Source organism: Melitaea cinxia, chromosome 16 (assembly GCF_905220565.1).
Source record: "Melitaea cinxia chromosome 16, ilMelCinx1.1, whole genome shotgun sequence".
Classification (NCBI taxonomy): domain Eukaryota; kingdom Metazoa; phylum Arthropoda; class Insecta; order Lepidoptera; family Nymphalidae; genus Melitaea; species Melitaea cinxia.
In genome coordinates, this window is record NC_059409.1 from 838,527 (window position 1) to 861,147 (window position 22,621).

The window sequence follows — 22,621 nt, forward strand, 5'->3', positions numbered from 1 at the left end:
TATCTCGTGACAAAAGACACTTACACAGATAATAAATTTTTAAACAAATTTAAACCATCACAGATTATAAGCGTATATAAAATTTTATTACCTATCACTTCCCTCTACAATGTGATCCGGGAGAGTGTTTATAAGTAGCTTCAGTTTGTAGGCCGCAGTTACACAGTCCGTAGGTTTTATTGAAGACGCTTCAGTTAATATGTCGTTTAGGTCTAGACTTGTGCTGAACTTTTTAGACTGAAACAGAAACAAATTCAGTAGGATTTAAGTTAGTTGGATAAAAAGAAAAAAAAAAAAAGAAAAATAAGAAGAGAGAATAGATAATTAAGTGGACGAAAAACATAAACATAGTTACGCCTTGTATAGGTCTAGGGTTTCTTAATCTTAGGGCGTGTTTTACCAGTTGTGGATTTTCAACATTATAAGGTTTTAAATATTCTTTTTAACTATCGAATTCTGCTGTATTTATGAGATATTTCTATTTGCATATGTATTTCTTAAATTTGCAGTTTATCGATTGTGGAGAAACAGTCCTACTGACCTATTCTACCTCCCGCTGTCAAAGTCTATTTGTTTCGTCATCCGTCAAATAGCGTTATCTACAACTGGTGTAACAGGCCCTTAAGAGTTTTGAACTTCTAAAATTTATTATTTAAATATTATCTCGGCCTCGGTGGTAAGGAAAACAAAACATCTTAAGGTGTCTTCAACATTAAATACAATTTATTTCATATAATCGGCAACTTTTGACAAGTTTTTTAAACAAAATACTAATTCAGTAACAAAACAGTTTGCAACTTGAACATGGAGATTAAACGGTTAAAACAAACTCTATAATTAAACAGAAATCACTTTCGTTTACGTATATTCAATAAGTTCACAATTAAATAGATTTTGTTAACATTTTTAATATTGCGGTTTCTAAAATACAGGTCAATGACGGACGGATAGCGAGATCCTAGTTATACAAAGGTCTATGTACTTACCTTCAAAATATCTTTAGGACATCGACACAACAGCTCCAAGGCAAGAGCTTTGTTGACCTCGTAACTGTCGCCGAGATGTCGCAGGAGTATTTCTATTTCATCGTCTTTCCAATCCCTACAACCAATTCGTATTATATTGAATACCATTGCGGTACCATGCATAACATAGCGGACAATTTGTAGATAAATAGTAAATGCAAGTAAGGGGGGTTACTGTACAATAAAACGGGCAGCAGCGTCTTCGGTGCGACAAAGCCAGCCCTGCTACTCATACTCCGTTCCATAGCGTTCACACGATATTTTCCGTTTCGCACGTTATTTTAACGTTTTCACACGTTATTTTAACAAAGGATACAGCTGATTTTTAACGACTAAGAGATATATGCTTTAAAAAAAATGGCGCGCCACTTATCGTTTCGCTCCAAAGCAATGTAAGCATAAATGCATTGTTTTTGTCTAAATAACTGTAAAAGGCAGAGAGCTAAGACCATACAGCCTTATTTCGTGTTATGCTTTTTACTTAAATATATTTTATTTTTACTTATTTACTATCATATACGAAAAATATTTAATATTTCAGTTCATTTTTAATAATTTTTACTAAATATATGACAATAAATAAGTAAAAATACAAATATATTGAAGTGAAAATCATGACATGAAAAAAATTAAAAAAAAAAAAAAATTAACCTAACCTATCTAAGCTCAAAATTAGATTAGAGATTATTAGATTTTAAGTAAGTTGTATTGTTTGTTGATCTTGCAGTCGAGATCGGTTTTGCGTGCTCCTTGTTCGAAAATAACGCGTGAAATGTGAAAATAACGTGTGAACTGTGAAAATAACGCGTGAAAGCTGCGGAATTCTTCTTCTAATCTCAAAACTTTAACCATGGATATCTCCATAACCATGGGGTTCCGAAGGGTGTCAGTGGTACCGGGGGTAGCGTCCCCCCACCTCCTTCGTCCTTTCTCCCAAAAACCCAAAATTAGATGATTCTTAATCTAAAGTTTTACCCTTATCCTGAATTATTATGTATCAGAATTTTAAAGCGCTAATTTTATCTGGTATTTGAAGGTGGTGGTAAACTTCTTAAATATTTTCAGACAACCACCTTCTTTACTGTAGGCTTGAGTTGTCAAAAGTACTTTCCGGATAACCCACGGAAAGAGAGGGGTGGCACTTTACTGCCCAAACCACACAGCTTACATTATTCACACACATTCACATTTACAGTTATGGTTATTGAGATAGATCACAGTAGTAAATATATTGTTCAAAATCATAAGCAGTTATTACAGCCAAATACCTATAACGCAAACATTAAGTTGCTTACCATAGGAACAGACGACCGTGTGTGTATATTATAAGATATTTATATTATAATATATTATAAATACTACTACTGCGAAATATTATTTACTGTGTTGTTGTGGTAAGTAAGGTAGCTAGAGCTCGTGAGGACGGTCAAGAGGGGCATGAGTATCGTCGCGCTTGTGATGCTTCTGTTGTTGCGGGCGTCTATAGGCTACGGTAAACGCTTACCATCAGATGGACGGTACCATTGTCTGCTACTCTAGTGATAAATAATAAAAGATAAAGAGGGACATACCTGCCAAACCCTTCCATGTCCATTTCTTCAACCCATATTAAAATCTGCAAAGCAACATGTCTCCGGCTGTAGTTAGCCCCAACAATCAAGCTATCAAAGCAGAAGTATCTCAAGCCGCCCAGAAACCTCAGGTAGTATTGACCGTTGTTCTCTTTCGAAGGTTTACTTTCCCGTAGCAGTACTTTGTAACTATTTTTAAGACGTTTTATGAACTGGAAATTAAAAATTTTGTGAGATGAGAATTACTAATTTTAATGAATGGGGCCCGTGATGGCAGATTCAAATCGAGGTATTTATTTGTTTATTTATTTATTTATTTTTGGGGAAAACTTAGAAGTTTAAAAACAGTAAGAGAATGTTTGACATAAGATTGACAGTGGTTATGCAGCTTATGCTTATATTGTTGTTCCTAAGCTTTGGGATGGTCATTTTAGAATTAGTATTTTAAAGTTTCGGAGTTTGGAATTACCTTTTTCATAAGAGCTAGTACTTGTTGCCTGAAGTGCGGTTCCTGAGCGTTGATGTTGTACGTCAAAAACCAGAGGATGAGGTCAAGTTCACCTTCCTCGAATATTTCCGTCGTTTTGGGAGACTCCACTATGAGGGATATACACAAAATTCTACTCTGAAAAATTATACAACACGTTATAATCGAGGCTGGAGATCTATTTGGAAATTATTCAGATACTTCTGCCTTTAATATTTTTATTTAAAAATAAATTTTGTTGTGTTTGAGAAATTCACTTTTAAGCTTTTACTTAGAACCTGAACCTTCTATACATTTTTTCTTCCAAAGATTCTTTAAGATAATTCCAAATATACTTCATTATAAAAACAATAGTTCCTTAAGCTATTTTAAATCTCATGGCGATTACAGTATACAATTAGATTAAGGGGGTCCAATAGGACTAGTTCAGATGATCGGACCTCCTCATTGCAGTCGACGGCCGCTTGTCTCAATAGCTCGTAAGGCAGGGTCCCCCTCCAGATTGGACCCCCAGTACCCTCCCCACACACGGGGGGCAGTAGGGCTGCATGTCGCAGTGCCGAAGCACATACTAGGGCGCTTCTGCCTCCCGATGACTGGACGTGGGGCAGGCTGGACCAAATAATGGTGATAATTATTTTCGAGTTTGTTTGAAGAAAATATACCTAATTTTGGGCAAATTGATATTGGAAGAGAACTATTTCTTACTTATCGTTAGTTTAGCTGGGACACTGCCTTTTTTAAAATAAAGGTAAGGTTTGGTTCCATGGGAAGATATGCATGTAAATCTAAAGTTGTTTATAGTAACAAAACACATCCACTCTTAATGCCGCCTTTTTTGTACATTACGCAATTTTTTGCATATCTACGTGTGTTTTACTAAAGTGGCAACTTAGGCAAATATTTTTTGTCTTTTTCTTTCTTTCTTTCTTTTAAGTTTTTCTCAAATTAATGCGTGCCCAACGGGAATAGGGATTCATTTATATATATATATATATATATATATACCGGGTGATTTTGAAAGCGTTTTGGAAACGAAAATTTTGAATTATTTATCAATAACAGAATCTATATATAACGTTAATTTAATAATATATGTATTTTTTTTTTCATCAAAGTCGATATTCATATCGTTTACAGATAAAAAGTGAGAACCAGTAGTAGCGCTACACGGTAGGTACATTCTAAAAATAGAAATGCTATACGTTTTAATAGCAAGTCACAAAATCGTATTAGCCAATAAAAACAAAGCTACCGAGTTGCGCCGGAGTCGACCAATGACGGCGTTGCTCACTTGTCCTTGTAATCGTCGGCGTCCCGCGTCCCTGGCTTTCAGTCGGTCAGTAATACCATAGCGGTACATGCGTACACAAGGTCAAGGACGTTTAAATTATTATTCGCCGGAGTTTGAAGATGTTCTTGAGTACTTCAAGCGCGATCCCTGGCGGAGGACAAGGATGGCAGCAAGAGAATTCGATGTTAGCCAAAACTTCCTATAGAAGATATTATGTACACAAGGATTACACCCGTATCATTTTCGTAAGGCTCACGTAATAAACAACGCACCGGAAAGAATCGCCTTTTGCTAGTGGTTGTTAAATAATACAAACGCCAACATACTCTGGACGGACGAGTCACTGTTTACTCGAGTGGGACTATACAATGTGCACAATGAGCATTACTGGGCTCTAATTAACCCCCACTTGATACGAGAAAACCATCACCAGGTTCGTTTCAGTGTGAACGTGTAGGCCGGTATTATTAACGACCAACTAATAGGGCCTATTTTTATTGAAGGTCATCTAACCGGCAATTCGTACTTAGAGATGTTAAGGAGAGTAATATCTGAGTTAGTAGACGATGTACCTGGACAGTGAGTTTAGTGATAGGTGGATAGGTCGAGGAGGGCCTGTGTCTTGGCCACCTGGAAGTCCTGACTTACGCCCCTGGATTTTTTCTTGTGGTCGGAAATAAAAAGTTATACACGTCAGTCAATATGAAAGCTGTGATGATTTACGCATTGCGATAGTGGACGCTTTTGATAAAGTGAAAGGTGATAAAGACACATTATGAAAATTAAAAGAATTGTATTAAACGTGTTCGTTTGTGTATTGAACGCAGCGGACTCCATTTTGAGCAGTTGCTTCGATACTGAGAAGTGTAAATAGTGTAAATAAACTGTTAATAGGTATGTAAGTTAATTATTCTGTAGATAGCTCCGATTTTTTAAATACGCCTGAAGTTTATACCTACAATCTATAATCTATAATCTATATAAAAGCGAAAGGTCACTCACTCATCACGAAATCTCCGAAACTATAACACCTACAAACTTGAAATTTGGCAGGTAGGCTCCTTATAGGACGTAGACATCCGCTAAGAACGGATTTTACGAAACTCGAACCCTAAGGGGGCGGGGGTTGCAAGTTTCTATGAAAGTCCTATGTTTCTGAAGTAAGAGACTTGAAATTTAAAATGTATGCTCTATAGATGATAAGAAGGCGTCCAAATGATGTATCTTTAGAAATCAACCCCCTTTTGGGGTTAAAACGGGGGATGGTAGGTTGACTCACTGATCACGAAATCTCCGAAACTATAAAACCTACAAACTTGAAATTTGGCAGGAAGGCTTCTTATAGGGCGTAGACATCCGCTAAGAACGGATTTTACGAAATTCCACCCCTAAGAGGGTAAAATGTTGGTTGCAAGTTTGTATGAAAGTCCTATATTTTTGAAGTAAGAGACTTGAAATTTAAAATGTATGCTTTAAAGATGATAAGAAGGCGTCCAAATAATGTATCTTTAGAAATTAACCCCCTTTTGGGGTTAAAACGCGGGATGGTAAGTTGACTCACTGATCACGAAATCTCCAAAACTATAACACCTACAAACTTGAAATTTAGCGGGTAGGCTCCTTATAAGACGTAGGCATCCGCTAAGAACGGATTTTACGAAACTCGACCCCTAAGGGGGTAAAACGGGGGTTGGAAGTTTGTATGAAAGTCCTATGTTTTTGAAGTAAGAGACTTGAAATTTAAAATGTAAGCTCTATAGATAGTGAAAAGGTGTCCAAATAATGTATCTTTAGAAATCAACTCCTTTTTGGGGTTAAAACGGGGGATGGTAGGTTGATTCACTCATCATGAAATCTCCGAAACTAAAACACCTACAAACTTGAAATTTGGCAGCTAGGTTTCTTATAGAACGTAGACATCCGCTAAGAACGGATTTTACGAAACTCGATCTCTAAGAGGGTAAAACGGGGGTTGGAAGTTTGTATGAAAGTCTATGTTTTAGAAGTAAGAGACTTGAAATTTAAAATGTACGCTTTATAGACGGTGAAAAGGTGTCCAAATAATGTATCTTTAGAAATCAACTCCCTTTTGGGGTTAAAACGGGGGATGGTAGGTTGACTCACTAATCACGAAAACTCCGAAACTATAACAGCTACAAACTTGAAATTTTGCAGATAGGTTTCTTATAGGGCGTAGATATTTGCTAAGAACGGGTTTTATGAAACTCGACCCCTAAGGGGATAAAACGGGGATTGGAAGTTTGTATGAAAGTCCTATGTTATTGAAGTAAGAGACTTGAAATTTAAAATGCATGCTCTATAGATAGTGAAAATGTGTTCATATAATGTATCTTTAGAAATCAACTCCATTTGGGGTTAAAACGGGGGATGGTAGGTTGACTCACTCATCACGAAATCTCCAAAACTATAACAGCTACAAACTTGAAATTTGGCAGGTACGTTTCTTATAGGGCGTAGATATTTGCTAAGAACGGATTTCATGAAATTCGACCCCTAAGGGGATAAAACGGGGGTTGGAAGTTTGTATGAAAGTCCTATTTTTTTGAAGTAAGAGACTTGAAATTTAAAATGCATGCTCTATAGATAGTGAGAATGTGTTCAAATAATGTATCTTTAGAAATCAACTCACTTTTGGGGTTAAAACGGGGTATGGTAGGTTGACGCACTCATCACGAAATCTCCGAAACTATAACAGCTACAAACTTGATATTTTGCAGATAGGTAGGATTTTACGAAACTCGACCCTTAAGGGGATAAAATGGGGGTTGGAAGTATGGTCTATAGATGGTGAGGAAGTATCCACATAATACATCGTAATCTATATATATAAAAGAGAAAGGTCACTGACTCACTCATCACGAGAACTCAAAAACCGCTGGATGGTCTATCCATCCAAGATGGACAAAGATAAAATTTGGCAGGGAGGTAGATTAGTAGACGTCTAACTGCTAAGTCACCGCTAAGGGGGTTTAATTGGGGTTGATAGTTTGTATGAAACATATACAGCAGCTATAAGTTCGCCTGATAGGCTCATTTATACTGCAGCCTGAAAATAAAACTAAAAATGTGGTGTATAGAGACGTTTTATAAAAAAAAAACTATTAAATTATACTAAATTGTGCCTTTTAAAAAGTTACTCAGCGTGATAAGCATTTCAAGTGACTGAAATAAAAAAATAATTTGCGTTAAACGTCTTGATAGTAATGCATATCTTCATAACCACGCGGATGTAGACGCGGGCAACAGTTAGTGTATTAGGTATATATAAAACAAAGTCCCCAAAAGTGTATGTGATCGATTCCCTCAAAATCTACTGAACGGATTTTCATGCGGTTTCACAAATGGAGAGAGGGCTTCAAGAGGAAGGTTTACGGCACGGCTAAGCCGATTTTGATGAGAGTTTCACTGGAAGTTTGCCGGGAAAACTTTGTGACACACTGATTTCAACGCGGGCGAAGCCGCGGGCACAGCTAGTCCGTTTATAAATTGATTTGTTGTGAAAAGAACAATCGTGGTTAATAATCGAAAAGAAGTTTAAATAAAATAGGTATTTCTGACGGTCCTAAGCCCGTGTAAAGTATGAAGGACAAACGAGTCTATCTACGTAAGTACTCGCTAGCTCGCGCCTATAGGTATACTTTTATCAACCGAAACGCGCACGGACGTGTTTCATTCATATAAAATAATGAATGAATGATCAGTGCCTTACTACTTTCCAAGTCGATCGAATAAAAATGAATATTAAAATTGAAACTTTTTTTTAGTCAACATTACAATTGATTTATCAATTTTTATAGGTACTATAGATGATTCCAAAGTAAAATATTTCGTTTCCAAAACGGTTATAAAATCACCGTGTATATTAGATTGTCAATTGTCTTGTCTCTAATTTATCTTCTAATCAAAATGACATTAAAATTGAAAGGATTCAGATGATTAGAGTTAGAGTATTTAATTAAAACAATAAACCACATACAAATAGTCCACAAGGCCGCTGTCGAGCTTCAGGGCAAGTACGAGTAGACTTTCTAGAATATTCATAACAGCGGAATCGATGGAATCATCGTTTATGTGAATAAGTATTCGTTTTATCCATTGCTCGAATATAACGTCACTGTTGGATGTCTGTATGTGCTTCTGCAGAAGCGTCTCTAATGTTGTAGTGGCCTGAAATCCCAAAAAAAATGTAGTCTAAGTAAAAAAAAAAATTAAAAAAAAAGAGCATGCATCAACACATACATGCTATTTGTTTAGGCATTTCTAGGAGAATCACTTTTAATAGAGTAACAATATTACAGTATTTAATATTTTGTTTTATGTAACATTGATGTTTTATTTTAGATTTAAAAATTATGATTTCTTATTGATAAATCAAATTACAGTGGAAGTGAATTTATGACTTTGTTTTATATTCAGAAATTTAAATAGCAATTTTAGTATAAATAAATTTCACATTGGCTAACAAGGGCAGTACTTATTCTGTGTAAATGTGAAGTTTTAAGGATTATCACTGAAATTTCTTTGGGAGCATATTTGTAAAGGGTTTACACCAACAGTTATTAAACAGAAACTCACGCTAGCTTGTACCGCTTGTATATGTAGCGCTGATATTAAATCAGAGACGATGTTAGGCAACTTTTTCATAATATTTTCTGCTCCTAACACACTCGTTAACGAAGTGAGGCTCACATAAAAGCTTTTCCGTTCTCTGTCCAAGTGAATCAATTTCCCGAACAGTTCTTCCATAGCTTCTTCATTACCTGTAAAATATTTATAATCAGAATTCAGATATGAGCAAATTGCCTTAGGTGATCTAGAAATATCCAGATCCAGATATATATTAGATCTTACAGCATGGGGTGATAAAAATTAATAAGGGTTTTACTGCCCAAGAAAGTAAAAATATAGTCAAATCATATCTGCCATAGTTATTGGAGCCTTCAATTCCACCAACATTATAAATTAAAAAAATGTTATGTACGTATGAAAACGTCACTAATGTCTTATTACACATTCAAATAAGCGCAGTGGTAATAGTAGTTGTAGTAGTGTGAGCGTTGCACGGCGTCGGCGCGGCGTTCGAGCTCGGTGGTGGTGCTAGTGATGGTGGTAGTAGTGAGTGGTGAGCCGACGTACCGTGGTAGTGGCGCACGAGGTTCCGCAGCGCGTGCGCGGCGAGGTGTCGCACGGCGTCGGCGTGGTGGTCGAGTGCGGTGGTGGTGGTGGTAGCAGTGTGAGTGGTGAGCCAACGTACCGTGGCAGTAGCGCACGAGGTTCCGCAGCGCGTGCGCGGCGAGGTGTCGCACGGCGTCGGCGTGGTGGTCGAGCGCCGGCCCCAGCGCCTGCAGCAGTGTTCCGGGTAGCGCGGGGGCGGCCCCCGGGGCTCGAGACACTGCCACTAGGGCTCGAGTTACGCCCAGTGTAATACTCACGTCTGCAGAACATCTGCGAATATTTTATACCATACTATTACCGGACAAATCAGTGCTGTTCTGCACCAAACAGCTTTCAAATTTAAAAAAAAAAATTATAATAGGTGCTTTAGGTCATTAGATAAGTGCACCACCAATGGGGCGCTATGACGGTGGCTTCCTCGTAGCGTACGCTGCAGCAACTAAGGAATTAGGAGTTTTCGTATGCGATGAAAGATCGTCCTGTGGTCCAAATAAAGGAAAATATTCCAAATGTAATGATTACAGTCGTGTCCTATACCCAAAGGTTGTCTGGAAGAGATCGCTCTTTCAGCGATAAGACCGCCTTTGTACATCTTTCATTTTATGTTTTTTCTCTGTTGTTTCTTTTAATGGTGTACAATAAAGAGTATTATTATTATTATTATTACATTTGAGTGAGAGACGACATGTGAGAGGAGGGGGAGGGGATCCATGAGATAAACCAAAACCAAATGAAAGTCAATTTAACACTAGTTTATCAAGATAATTGTAAATATATATAGAAAAAAGTACATTTGCAGTACGAAAGTCTAACGTATGTATAATAAATAATCCAACACCAATTTCGAGGGAACTAATCTAAATTAAATAACGTTGTTAGATAGCATCTTTGCTATGCAATGAGAATCTGTAACGTTTTTAGTTGAAAATGCAGATTTATAGAGCTAAGAAATCCTTAATATACAGTTCAAAAATTTTTGGGTAAAGCTTTAGATTAGGAAAAACCGAATTTCGGGATCGTGCGGGGAAGGGGGGTGGGGAACGCTACCCCTGGTACCACTGTCACACTTCGAAACCCCATGGTTATGGAGATATCCATGGTTAGTTTTGAGGTTAGAAGAAGAATTTCGCAGCTTTCACACGTTATTTTCGCATTTCATAAACGTTTTTTAACATTTCACACGCTATTTTCACATTTCGCACGCTATTTTCACACGTTATTTTTAAGTTTCATAAGTTATTTTCAAACAGGAGTACGTAAAAATACGTCGTTATGAAATGAGATGATAAAACTCCACCTTCTACCTAGGCTACAAAACATTGTTGCGAAGATCATTTCGACGTAAGTAACTATACCTCAGCGTTATTTAGTTGATATGAAAAAAAAGTTAGTATCTACTATTACGTTTAGTGTAATTTTTAGATTAACATTTTTTAAGACCATTACAATATCATCAATATAAAAAAGTTAAAGAAAATTTAATCAGTATATAATAAGTATTCTCTTATTATAAGCCTGCTGTATTCCCTTGTATCCCTGTATACTTAGAACTGAAACTCGAAATTTATTTTTTCATCAAACCCATACGAGTGTGGTATCTATGGAGTATCTAGGATAGGTCTTTGAAAATGATATTGAGGCTTATAATATTGTTTTTCTCTAAACTGAATAGTGTGCGCGAGAGATACTTTCAAAGCAATAAAACGTGTGCCCCCCGCTGTAACTTCTGAAATAAGAGAATGATAAATCTAAAAAAAAATATATGATGTACATTATCATGCAATCTTCCACCGAAAATTGGTTTGAACGAGATCTAGTAAGTAGTTTTTTTTTCAATACGTCACAAATCGTAAACCGCAATTTACCTTGCATTAAATCAACTCAAATATTACAAAAAACATTACATTTTTTTAACATAAATCTTATGCTTACTTACTCCTACGGAACCCTTCATAGGTGAGTCCGACTCGAACTTGGTCGATTTTTTATTCTGAGGTTTGAAGATAAACTTACATACTTACCTATTCGTCCGTTCCAATTTCTACATAATATTCCAAGATCAAGTCCCTAATCCTTCTCCTACATGGGAAAAGAACCTTATTGCCCTATTAGTGCGATATTACAGGCTGAAGCGTTATACACGTTATTCATAAGTTCTGAATACGTCCCTGCTATATTTTACATTCATGCTTTCTTACACCTGCCTACTACTAACAGCTTAGACCTAAAGAATACTAATAAGTATCTATGTAAGTAGATAAATAAGATTTCCAACCACGGACTTCAGCGCTGGTAAACTTACAATGATTACTTAGGTAATCAAATACCATGAAATAATCTACTTTGGAGCTTGCACAAAACTACTCGTAAGTACGTTTTATATTTAAATATCACAAAACTACAATCTATTTATCTAAAACAAGACTTTTTTTAAAATAAATTGCAAATAAAATGATCAATCGCGTCGCCGCCGCTATAGTCAATCATTCTGGTTTTAATATATCGTGGCTTCTCAAAGGTTAGATCTTTTGATCTCGTCGTTATTTTTAAACACATTCGAAACGAAATTGTACTTGATCTCTTATTCTTACAAAATGAGTAGTTAATTTTAAATAGACGTTATGTGTAACAACTTTATAAATTATCGATAGTTACAATGTATACATCTATAAACCAATTGTTGTAGAACACACAAACAACAGAAACAATTGTTGAAATGCAATACTAATTCAAATTTAAAAAAATAATTTCTGTATTTCAAGGTCACACGGTATAAAAATGAGTTGAACAAAGTACGATTTTAGGTCATTCAATCATGAAGAGTTTTATTGAACAATACTGTAGATCTATTTCTAGCTGATGGCGTTAAAAGAGAAGCTTGACAAACCACAATGACATTATGATACATCCAAAAAGCTTGCAAATTTTACTTGAAAAATAGCATTAGCGAGAAGGCCACATATTGCATCTAATAAAATTTGATTGTTTTAATTTCTATGTATTGTTTCACTTTGTATTAGCGTGCAGAATTCAGTTTATTCTGATACATTATTAAATATTTACCGGTGCTATCTTACTAACCTTTCACCTAGTTCCATTCATTTTATTCTGATACATTATTTAATATTCACTGGTGCTATCTTACTGACCTTTCACCTATTTCCAATATATTATTGGTAATTTTAATAATAGCTGGTTCTCCATCGGGCAGCTCTTCTTTCAGTTTCTCTATGGGTATTACTGTGACTAATGCTGAGTATATGCTTAACTTTGCAGCTTCATCATATAAAATGTCTTTGAAATTGTTGTCATTATGTTCTGTTAAAAGGATCTGCAATAAAAGGTTTTATTTAGTAACTAGCTGCCCGGACAGACTTGGTTCTGTCAAAAGTTAATATGACAATTTTTTTTTAAATTTAAACCTTCCGTGGGCCTTAAGGAACATAAAAAAAATATTTGCCGAATCGGTCGAGCTTTTTTCGAGTTATGCGCTTAGCAACATTCATTTTTATTTATCTATATAATTCGAAAAACTTGAAAAATTAAAAATGTCCAAAAAATTTTTTTGGACGAATCGAAAAATGTCCAAAAAATTTTTTTGGAGATTTTTCGATCTTTATATTAATTTTGTGATATGTTAAAAAACAAATATTGGTCCGAAATATTAGATCAATATTATAAAGAGTAACTTTTAGATAGAAATTTAAAAAAAAATGGTTATCTTTTTTTATTGCAGTGACGTAGCGAGCTTAACTCGCGCCCGGGGCACAATCCTTTTTAGCGCCCTCACCTCATTCGAAAACCATAAATGTCCAGCAATTTTTTGTTTTGCGGACCATTTGGCGCCTTTTTGTGAGTAGGGCCCAAGGCGTGCCTTTCCTGGCCCCTCCTCCCCCCCACTAAGCCACTGTTTTATTGAGAAATAAAACTAAACTTACATCGATCCAAGAATCAGAACCATTCTCCATTATATGCATAGACACATACAGAATACCACAAACTGATTTGGTGTCTATTGGTACATCGGCGTCACATAGCAAATATTTTAAGCTATTCCTTATTTCATTATATAATGCCATTAACTTAGGTTTATTTACTTCACATATTTTTTGTACTATATACAATATCAACCTCAGAGTTGAGTGGGCTAGGGAAAATATTTCATTTTTCTCTGTAGGTGCTAAAATTTTTTCATCCCTGGAACAATATAATTTATAATATAAAAATGAGTCGCTGAATGTGTTGCTAAGCGCAAAACTCGAGAACGGTTGGACCGATTTCGCTAATTCTTTTTTTAAAATATTCCTTGAAGTACGAGGATGGTTCTTACGGAGAGAAAAATTCAAAAAAAAAAAAAAAATTAAAATTTCCTGAAAAAGTCTAAAAACAACACTTTTCGATACTCCCATACAAAAGATTTGTGATAATACTTAAAAGTCAATTTGAACTTTAATACCATACGATAAAGTTTGTGTTAGGCGATACGAAGTTCGCCGGGTCAGCTAGTTAGTTAATAAATATTTCTATTATAATAAATGCTAATGTTTGTAAGGAAGTTAGTTCTTTTTCTATGAACATTGTTTTATTTTAAAATGAAAATTGGTACATATGTAGATGGAGATAAAGAATAACATGTGATAGTTTTTAGGCCAATATTTCCATGGGATAAGAAATTACACGAGTTTAACAGAGAATAATAGCTAGTTAAATAAAACACAAGTAAGATAATGCAAATATAATGACGCAAAATGTATATAAAAAAAAAGAAATATAATCAAGCTGTATGGATTCGGCATTAAGAGTCTAGCCACCCCCTCTCTTCCCGTGGGTGTCGGAAGAGGCGACTAAGGGATAACACAGTTCCACTACCACCTTGGAACTTAAACAGCCGACCAATGGCGGGTTAACCATCCAACTATTGGCTTTGAAATACACAGACCGAAGACGGGCAGCAGCATCTTCGGTGCGACAAAGCCAGCCCTGCGGTCACCAACCTGCCTGCTCAGCGTGGTGACTATGGGCAAAACACATGAATTTAGTGCATTTTTGGCGCGAACTTGTGGGTGCAGGCCAGGCGGACTATGTCCAGCAGTGGACTGTATTAGGCTCAAGTGATGATGATGGTAATGAAATATAATTAATGCAAATGAATTGATTCAATTAATTATAATTAATGCAAATGAATTAATTCAAATAATTATAATTAATGCAAATGAATTAATTCAAATAATTATAATTAATGCAAATGAATTAATTCAAATATAATGAATGCAAATAAAAAAAGCAACCATTCAATCAACAAACAAGAATGTTTGTTGACTGAATGGAATAACCTAAGGTCTTGGTTATATGAATTTTAAAATTTCTTTTGTGTTAACTAGTATTAGGCACGTTATTATTTTGTTCAGTTGTCTTATAATATAATATAATCTATAACACACAGCTTACACATTTGCCATCTATTATAATGAGAGAGATTCATTTTGGATTACACATTTAAAAATAAAGTAATTTTTTTTTTACAAAATAGCATACCTTAATGTGCTTATACAACAGTGTAAACAATCTTTAAAGTAATTAGCCAACTTCATTTCTAAGTTTTTTACTGCAGCCGCTCCCGAGGGGAAGTTTTCTGTACAGCTTGTCACTTTACTGATAACATACACATAGCTATTGTAATCTGTGCATGTTTGATCAATGAGGTGATCTATTTCTTTTGTTAGAACCTCGGTAAATTCATTCTGGATAAAATTGTTTTTACTTACAAATCTGAAAGAAAATAAGAATTACATAATTTACAAAGTATTATTGAAAATGCTTTTTGTATACAAAATTATCACACATTCATTTACCAAGTTTATTAATAAATTGTAAAATCAAAACATGAAAAAAGTGATAAAAGGCAGTATTTATTTAGGTAGCAACTTAATTAGGTAAGGCTCATCAGAAATATTATGCTCAAAATCTGGAATACCTCGACCTTGCAAAAAATCACAGCTAAATAATTCCCAATATCCCCAATCACTACCCAAAGGTTGTCTGGAAGAAATTGCTCTTTTAGCGATAAGAACGCATTTGTACATCTTCCTCTCATTATACTACTTTTGTTTGTATCTTTTAATGGTGTGCAATAAAGAATATTATTATTATGAATAATTCTGCTGTTAAGAAAAACAATTAAAAGTCGTCATAGCGTCATGTGTTCCTGTGGTAAGGTAGCCAGAACTCTTAGGGCAGGTCAGATGTAGGGTCTACAACACATTTGCAATGGTTTACGTGGTGAAGGCGTCAATAAGGTATAATAATCTCTTACACATATTTTGTTTATTGTAATGATAACATTTTTATCATTAATTACAATTTTTATTATGGTACATTAAGCAATATGAAATCTTACCTGGATATCATACATTTAGATGGGTGTTTGGAATCAGCTTGTAAATAAATTATAGCCAGAAACTTGACGGTATCACAATTGAAGTTTTCTTTGATACTAAACAGTATTTGTTTGAGTTTTGCAAGCTGTGTCTCAGAATTATCTTCAAAAAATTCTTTATATACTTCATTCTTCTCACCTGATATTGAACCAATTTTAAAACACTTACAATTTTTATTTTTATTTTACAGCCTTATTTAGTTTTAATCTACTTGTTGACTTTATCATTTTAAAAGAACTTTATCTTTAACAATACAAATATGAAGTAGTATGTATAATTGTATTTAAAAAGTTTAATGCTGAACTCTAGAAACAACAATGCAATTAGAAAATTCTTACATAGCCTTAAATTTGCAATTATTTTTTGCCAAAGGCCTGTGAGCTATTAATTATATTGCAAGGGCTTCTTAATTGAGTTATTTTGACAAAAGGTTAGTGCAGTGTTATATCGACTAGCTGTTGTGTTTATTGACAAGGTTCAATCAACCGCTCATGAAAAAAGGAATAAGCTTCACATGGGTGTGTCATTGTCTTGGTGTATTGTGTGTGTCTCTTTCCAAACCCTGATGGGTTTTATCCTATTGTGAGCTGTTGAGGTGTTTATTTACTTATTTAATTGCAGTGGGTGGTTTTTATTTTAAATATTAAACAAGATATTTATAATCTGTAATATGAAAGAAGTCTTTGCCTACATAACAATAAATTAAAAAAAAAACTTACTAAGCATAGTCTTGTACGATTCTAATATTGTGACTGGATCGAAAGAAGTATTGGTTCTTGTTGTCGCGTCACTGCCGCGAATTCTCAGAGTATTGGAGTTCATATTTATTTATTTTTAAATAATAGTTAAATTATTTAGATTCAGAAGTATTTTATCAACACCTAATATATATCATCTGTTTTTGAAATAGTATAAAAGTATAACAAAAAATATAAATAAAAAGCTGATACTTGCAATATTTTTTAATTAAAGAGGTTTTATTTCTAAACATTTCTTAGACAATTGTATACGTAACTAATGGTAAACTAGATATGTAGCAGTGTATTGGTAACTATCAAGTAGCTATAATAAAGATTTAAAGGTACAATCGAGGTTTTATTAGTGAGCAAAAATTCAATACAAATTGTATCTTTTTCAAAAATATAACCTAAACCAAAACATGTATTTAACTTGACACTGACTTTCCCTATATATTATTATACTCTTTGACACTGACACTCAAGCACAGATGCTGTCAGCTGATTAACTGATTAAAAATTATGTATAAATTATAATTATCAATAGTCAATAAAATATAAAATGAGGAATTTAAAGATTTCTTTTATTGTTATTGAATGAGTGAAAAGACATTGTCTTATTTATTTAGTTTAACTAAACAAAAATATGATGTATGATATATATAGTACCCGGGTGACCGAGCTAAGCTCGGTATTTTTAGTAAATCGTGTTTTTTGGAAATCATAAAGTATAAATACGAATTACGTATTGATAAAATATGAATAATATATTTCGATTTTACCGACATAATAATAAAAAATAAGAACAGTCTATTTAAATAAAAAATAACGAGTGCAATTAGAAAAAGAAAAAGAAAAAATAATTGATCAGGGACACGGGAATTTGAACCACGATCTTCTCGGTTGATCCAGAGCGGCCGATTTCCCACCGAGCTATTGCAACTACATTGACTTGTGCGAAATTTACCTTCGTATTCTAACGATATTTTTTTCAATTCCTAAAAACAGGGATAAAACGACATTTCCTGAAAATGAATCCTAGCTAGATAGATTTATCTCCCCCGAAACCCCCTAAATACTAAATTTTATGAAAATCGTTGGAGCCGTTTCCGAGATTCAGATTCTATATATATATACAAGAATTGCTCGTTTAATAGTATAAGATATGTGTGTGTGTGTGTGTGTGTGTGTGTGTGTGTAAACATTATTCATGTATTCTATACATTTATACATTATTAGTTACAAGTATTGTTTTTGAAAAAAATTGTACTTGACATTATTTGATTTCTTTGAATATCTTAGGAGATAAAACTGTTTTAAGATAACCCCGCAACGAATTTATAATGACCTAATAAATGAAAAGGGCTATTTTGCATTATTATTAAACAGTCAGACAGTTGAATCCTTACAAATGAAAAATATTTCACCAACAAGGCAATTTTATTAAGATAAACTTTGTCTATACAGTGTACAATTTCAAGTCCTAATTTAGGAAATAATGTAAAATCAAATGAAATGACGCCGCGTCGCGCCGCGCACCGTTGTAAGTCGACTGTGTCATTCAAACATTTTAGTACAACGTCAATGTTTTTTTGTACATTTCTTTCACAAATTATTGCGTTTAAAATTGCGGGGAACAGTTAGTAATTGTTATTCAGTTTGACGATTTATTTTTAACTGATTTTAAAAAAGCAGTAGATATTTTTTTTGTTTGTTATCTCAAATTTGTACTGAGTGTGTGTGTGAGTTGTGTGAATGTGACTAATTTTGATGATTCTTTTTTTAATCGAAAGCCGTTTTATCGTACCTAAGTCGTTTTTTTTCGTTTCGACCAATCATAATTATGTTTATTATCACATCATATTATAAAACAAATTTCCCGTCACTGCACTTTGTCTGTCTGTCTATCTGTTTTCGATTAACTCAAAAACTACTGATCAGATTTTAGTGCAGTTTTTATCAGTACCTACATAGATTCGTGTGGAAGGCTTAGAAGCATGCGCAAAGTTTTCGTGAAAATTGGCTGCAATAATATGTTATATTTGTTAAAAGTGTTCGAGTTAGTCATGCCGCTCAGTGTCTAATTACTTTGAGATATAAAAACAAATGTATTTTCACTTTATTCTCATTTTATAGGTGTAAAATTAGTTTGCAATTGAATTATTATACCAATTTTCCAAGGATAATTAACTATACCCAATATAAAAAGGTAACTTACGACACGGAAATAGGAAAATTATTTGGTTGCTTTTTCTGATACTATTGCGTAAATTTTTCAAAATAACTATTTTTCTGAATTATCATATTCATAAAAACAAAACATAGGTTAAGCTATTTCTTTTTTTTTTTTGCCATATAAGCATGTACAAAAACTATTAAACTAGTATTTCGTTATAGTTTGCATTTTTCGTGAAGAAGAAAAAAACACACAAGATTTAAATGTTCCAATAATCCTTTTATTAGATTCAAGGGAACACATTTTTAATTTATTATTTACATTAAAATTACTTAATAAATAAACTACGCAGACTACTGTATCACACTACGACTTATTCAGTCTTATCTGAAGGCGATGGTAGTTTCGCAACTTCTTCTTTAATTTCTTCTAAAACTGCTTCATTGACCTTGACAATTCCAACTACTTCCTTTAACTCTTCTTTAACCTCCTCTACCCCGCTGCAGCTATGATCGCCTATAAATAAAAATGAAAATAAATTATTATATCTAAACAAAGCAAAAGGAACAATTGGTTAGTTTTACTTCTGTTAAAATGTATTCACAAAAGCGTTTATTATCACGAAGTTATTGTTGGTTGTTACAAAATATTAATGATTTGTTATATTACACATATGATTGCACAATAAGGACAAGTTTTTTAATTAGATAAAACCTAAAACGTAAGACATTTAAAATATAAAAAAAAAAAATATTGTGATGTAACGCCTAGAAAAACTATAAAGCAATATTTATTATTTATAATTATTGCTCAGACGTTTACAATTAAAAGTAACCATGTATTATATGTCTATAATTAATGGTTATAAACACACTAACAATAAATACATAATCTGTAAATACAAAAAAATTAGAACAAAAATTTCGAAAAACAGTGTAAATGACAAATAAAGCACAAATATTTTTATTGACATTTAACACGACACTTAAAGCTGCTTTTTTGTTCAAATACCTGAAGATTTGCGCCTATTGTGTTTATAGCACTATTAACTGCAGTCGACACGTTTAATGTTGTACCGTTTATCAAGGTACCTATCGTACCAACGAGACTGTTTACAAAATTTGACCACGCCGTCACTAGGAAAATAATGATGATTTCTTGTAAATAAGGTAACCTATAATATTTAATGAAATGCTTATTATAATATAAAGCAATTTGTTAAGAAATACCTTGGTTTCCGTTATAGCCGGGTCCTCCCTTGAGTTTAGTGTTCTCTTTGATTTCCTCGTTGATGACATCGTTTCTCGGTGTTTCAGGGTTCGGGGTTCCTTGAAATCTCTGTACAGCACTTTGAATTCCCTTAATGATGGGGTTATTTTGCACAAGTTGTTGAATAGGACTGCCTTGAGTAGTTTGAGTTGATACTTGTGCTTGCTGAGGTACTGCTGGAACTGCGTCGGCTATAGCAGGGGCCACAGGGCTGGAGTCTGCTTGAGGGACTTCATTTTGAGGATTTTCCGGGATAGCGCTTACGCTAACAGAAGGTGATTCTTGCACAGGTGTGGGCGGTGCTGATTGTTGTTGTTGAGGTTGCTGTTGTTGGGGTTGTTGTTGTTGGGGTTGTTGTTGTTGCTGTGGCTGTTGTTGTTGTGGCTGCTGTGTAAATATTTGACCTGGCCTTTGTATAAGCTGGTATATATTTTGGAAAGCTTGTGCGAAGGGCCCGTTGTTGGCTGGTTGCTGTGCAGGTTGCTGGGGTTGCGGAGGGTCCTGTTGTACGTTTTGTCCTGGATTTACGATACTTTGCCACGTGTTTTGGACTTGTTGAAGTAAAGCTTGTGGTCCCCAGGGGGCAGATGTGGATGTGGGTGAAGCAGCTGCAACGGGATCAGCTTGGACTCCAGCAGGTCGATTTTCTTGTCCATTTGTAGGTTTTTGATTTTGATTGATATTAGGAATTGTTATGCCTTGAAAGAAATTGATAACTGGGTTACTACTTCCCTGACCACCTGGCTGACCAGAGAAGTTGTTTTGTAAAGCTTGATTAAAGTTGGTGAACAGGCTAGAAATTCCGTTTTGGAAATTTGTCAAAAATGACCCGATACCAGACGTCGGCGGAGCTTGGGTACTTTCGGTATTCCCTGCACTAGGCTTTTCACCATCACCTTTTGCAACTCCATCGGTTTCACTTACTACCGATTTAGTTTTTATTGCTTCGTCTTCCTCTCTAATAATGGTGAGAACCTCAACGCCCTCTATTAAAGTATCAATACCTGCATCGAAATTTTTCTTTAAATTTTCGACGTACGATTCAGCGGTTTTAAGCTTTTCCTCTGATGTCTTGTCCGATTTAAGATTAGATTTTACTGTCTCGTGAAGTTTCTCGATCTGATTCGAGAAAGAATGTCTCAAGTTATCTAACTTCTGATGAACGTCCGGCAGGTTCTCTTTCGCTCCGAAAAGAGTTTTGAAACTGTTAGATACCTCCTTAAATCCTTCATTGAAAGCTTTCTCTGCGTCAATAGCAGATTTTTTAATACCAAAAAGAGCTTTTTCTAACTCGCCATGATTTTCAGGATTTTGCGTTTCATGTTCCTGTCGCTGCGGTTCTCCCGGATTAGACAAGTCGATTTCGAGCCTCTTGACTACAATGCTGTCATCATCCTTGGGTACGTAATCGTTTGAGTTTTCATCCAGCACGGTCGGTTCTTCGACGACTTTCACGGGTATATCAGCAATCGTTTTCTTTAGGCTGTTATCGACTTCCTTAATCGGGACCTGGTCCGTTAATTCAGGTTTCACGGCGACATCGTCGAAATCAACGTTAGAGAGATCATCTACATTTTTATCACAAGGGATTGAGGCCGCGTGTGCCAGTAGAACGCACGCGGAAAGTGTTAGTATGGACGTGTATAATTTCATGGCGGGTTGTCGGACACTGCGCCGGCGTTCGACGCGTTCGCATTTATACCGAGTATAACGGTGCCCGGCACACATGCAGCGCGCCTCAGCCGACGCTAAATATATTTGTCATTATTTGTGTTTTATACTAGCGCCACACCTCGGTTATCCTCTTTATTTTTATCGGAAAATACCAAGTAAAATTTTTTTTTTGTTTTATTTAATCTCCTTGAACTCCGATGTGTAACGACGAAATTCACTTTAAGGATAATTTTGATTGACCTTGGGTTATAAAAATTCTTGTTATAAAAGATTGAGTAACAAACTCCGTAAGAGGGAATACACAAGGTTTCAAAAGATAAAAATGAAGACGAAGAAAATAAAAAAAAAAATCCAAATATTTTGTGAACCCGAGGTCATTGCTAAAATTTAAAATAGAAACTCTCTAATGAGTAAGTACACAATGTTTTTCTGTTGCCTTTAAAGTACTTTCTCCAAAACAAGGCCTACTTCAACAATTGTTTTGGTAATGGCCAAATAAAACTGCAATGTTTGAATTTTGAAATTAGACTAGTATAAGACATAAATAGTAAGGGAAAACTTTCTGTATGTATTTTAGAACTCCTTGTGTGATGTGCTAAGCCGGTTCTTACGAGTATGTCGCCCAGTTACTAACACAAAGTATAGGGACCCTGTATTAATAAACCATAATTAATTAACTTAATAAAATTATAGATTTAAAAACCTGATACGTATTAATACCTAAAAATGCTTTAGCAAATCTACCTTTTTAAATT

The 22,621-nt window shown here is 34.6% G+C and overlaps 2 protein-coding genes across 2 annotated transcripts in view; both read right to left on the reverse strand.

Moving 5' to 3' along the window:
* The window catches only part of LOC123661188 (thyroid adenoma-associated protein homolog), a 37,185-nt gene extending 20,353 nt beyond the window's left edge, over nucleotides 1-16,832 (reverse strand). The window contains exons 1-12 of the mRNA XM_045596174.1: nucleotides 16,730-16,832; nucleotides 15,971-16,148; nucleotides 15,109-15,342; nucleotides 13,512-13,770; nucleotides 12,723-12,904; nucleotides 9,653-9,843; nucleotides 8,974-9,158; nucleotides 8,368-8,565; nucleotides 3,066-3,221; nucleotides 2,597-2,808; nucleotides 987-1,101; nucleotides 92-237 (exon numbers count right to left, since the gene is read on the reverse strand). Coding sequence (XP_045452130.1) covers nucleotides 92-237; nucleotides 987-1,101; nucleotides 2,597-2,808; nucleotides 3,066-3,221; nucleotides 8,368-8,565; nucleotides 8,974-9,158; nucleotides 9,653-9,843; nucleotides 12,723-12,904; nucleotides 13,512-13,770; nucleotides 15,109-15,342; nucleotides 15,971-16,148; nucleotides 16,730-16,832 — 2,159 coding nt within the window. The remainder of the gene's footprint in view (nucleotides 1-91; nucleotides 238-986; nucleotides 1,102-2,596; nucleotides 2,809-3,065; nucleotides 3,222-8,367; nucleotides 8,566-8,973; nucleotides 9,159-9,652; nucleotides 9,844-12,722; nucleotides 12,905-13,511; nucleotides 13,771-15,108; nucleotides 15,343-15,970; nucleotides 16,149-16,729) is intronic.
* A 2,349-nt stretch (nucleotides 16,833-19,181) lies between these two features.
* On the reverse strand, nucleotides 19,182-21,845 carry LOC123661189 (activating signal cointegrator 1 complex subunit 2 homolog). The gene is made up of 2 exons (XM_045596175.1): nucleotides 20,153-21,845; nucleotides 19,182-19,439 (listed from the first exon to the last, which is right to left on the reverse strand). Exons 1-2 carry the CDS (start codon nucleotides 21,843-21,845, stop codon nucleotides 19,297-19,299), a joined length of 1,836 nt encoding a protein of 611 aa, XP_045452131.1. The 3' UTR covers nucleotides 19,182-19,296.
* Between the last annotated feature and the right edge of the window lie 776 nt (nucleotides 21,846-22,621).

Coding starts and splice junctions, on each gene's coding strand:
- LOC123661189 (XM_045596175.1), bottom strand. CDS start 21,845: ATGAAATTATACACGTCCATACTAACACTTTCCGCGTGCGTTCTACTG. Junction 19,440..20,152: donor CGGCTATAACGGAAACCAAG/GTATTTCTTAAC, acceptor TTTTATTTATAG/GCGATCATAGCTGCAGCGGG.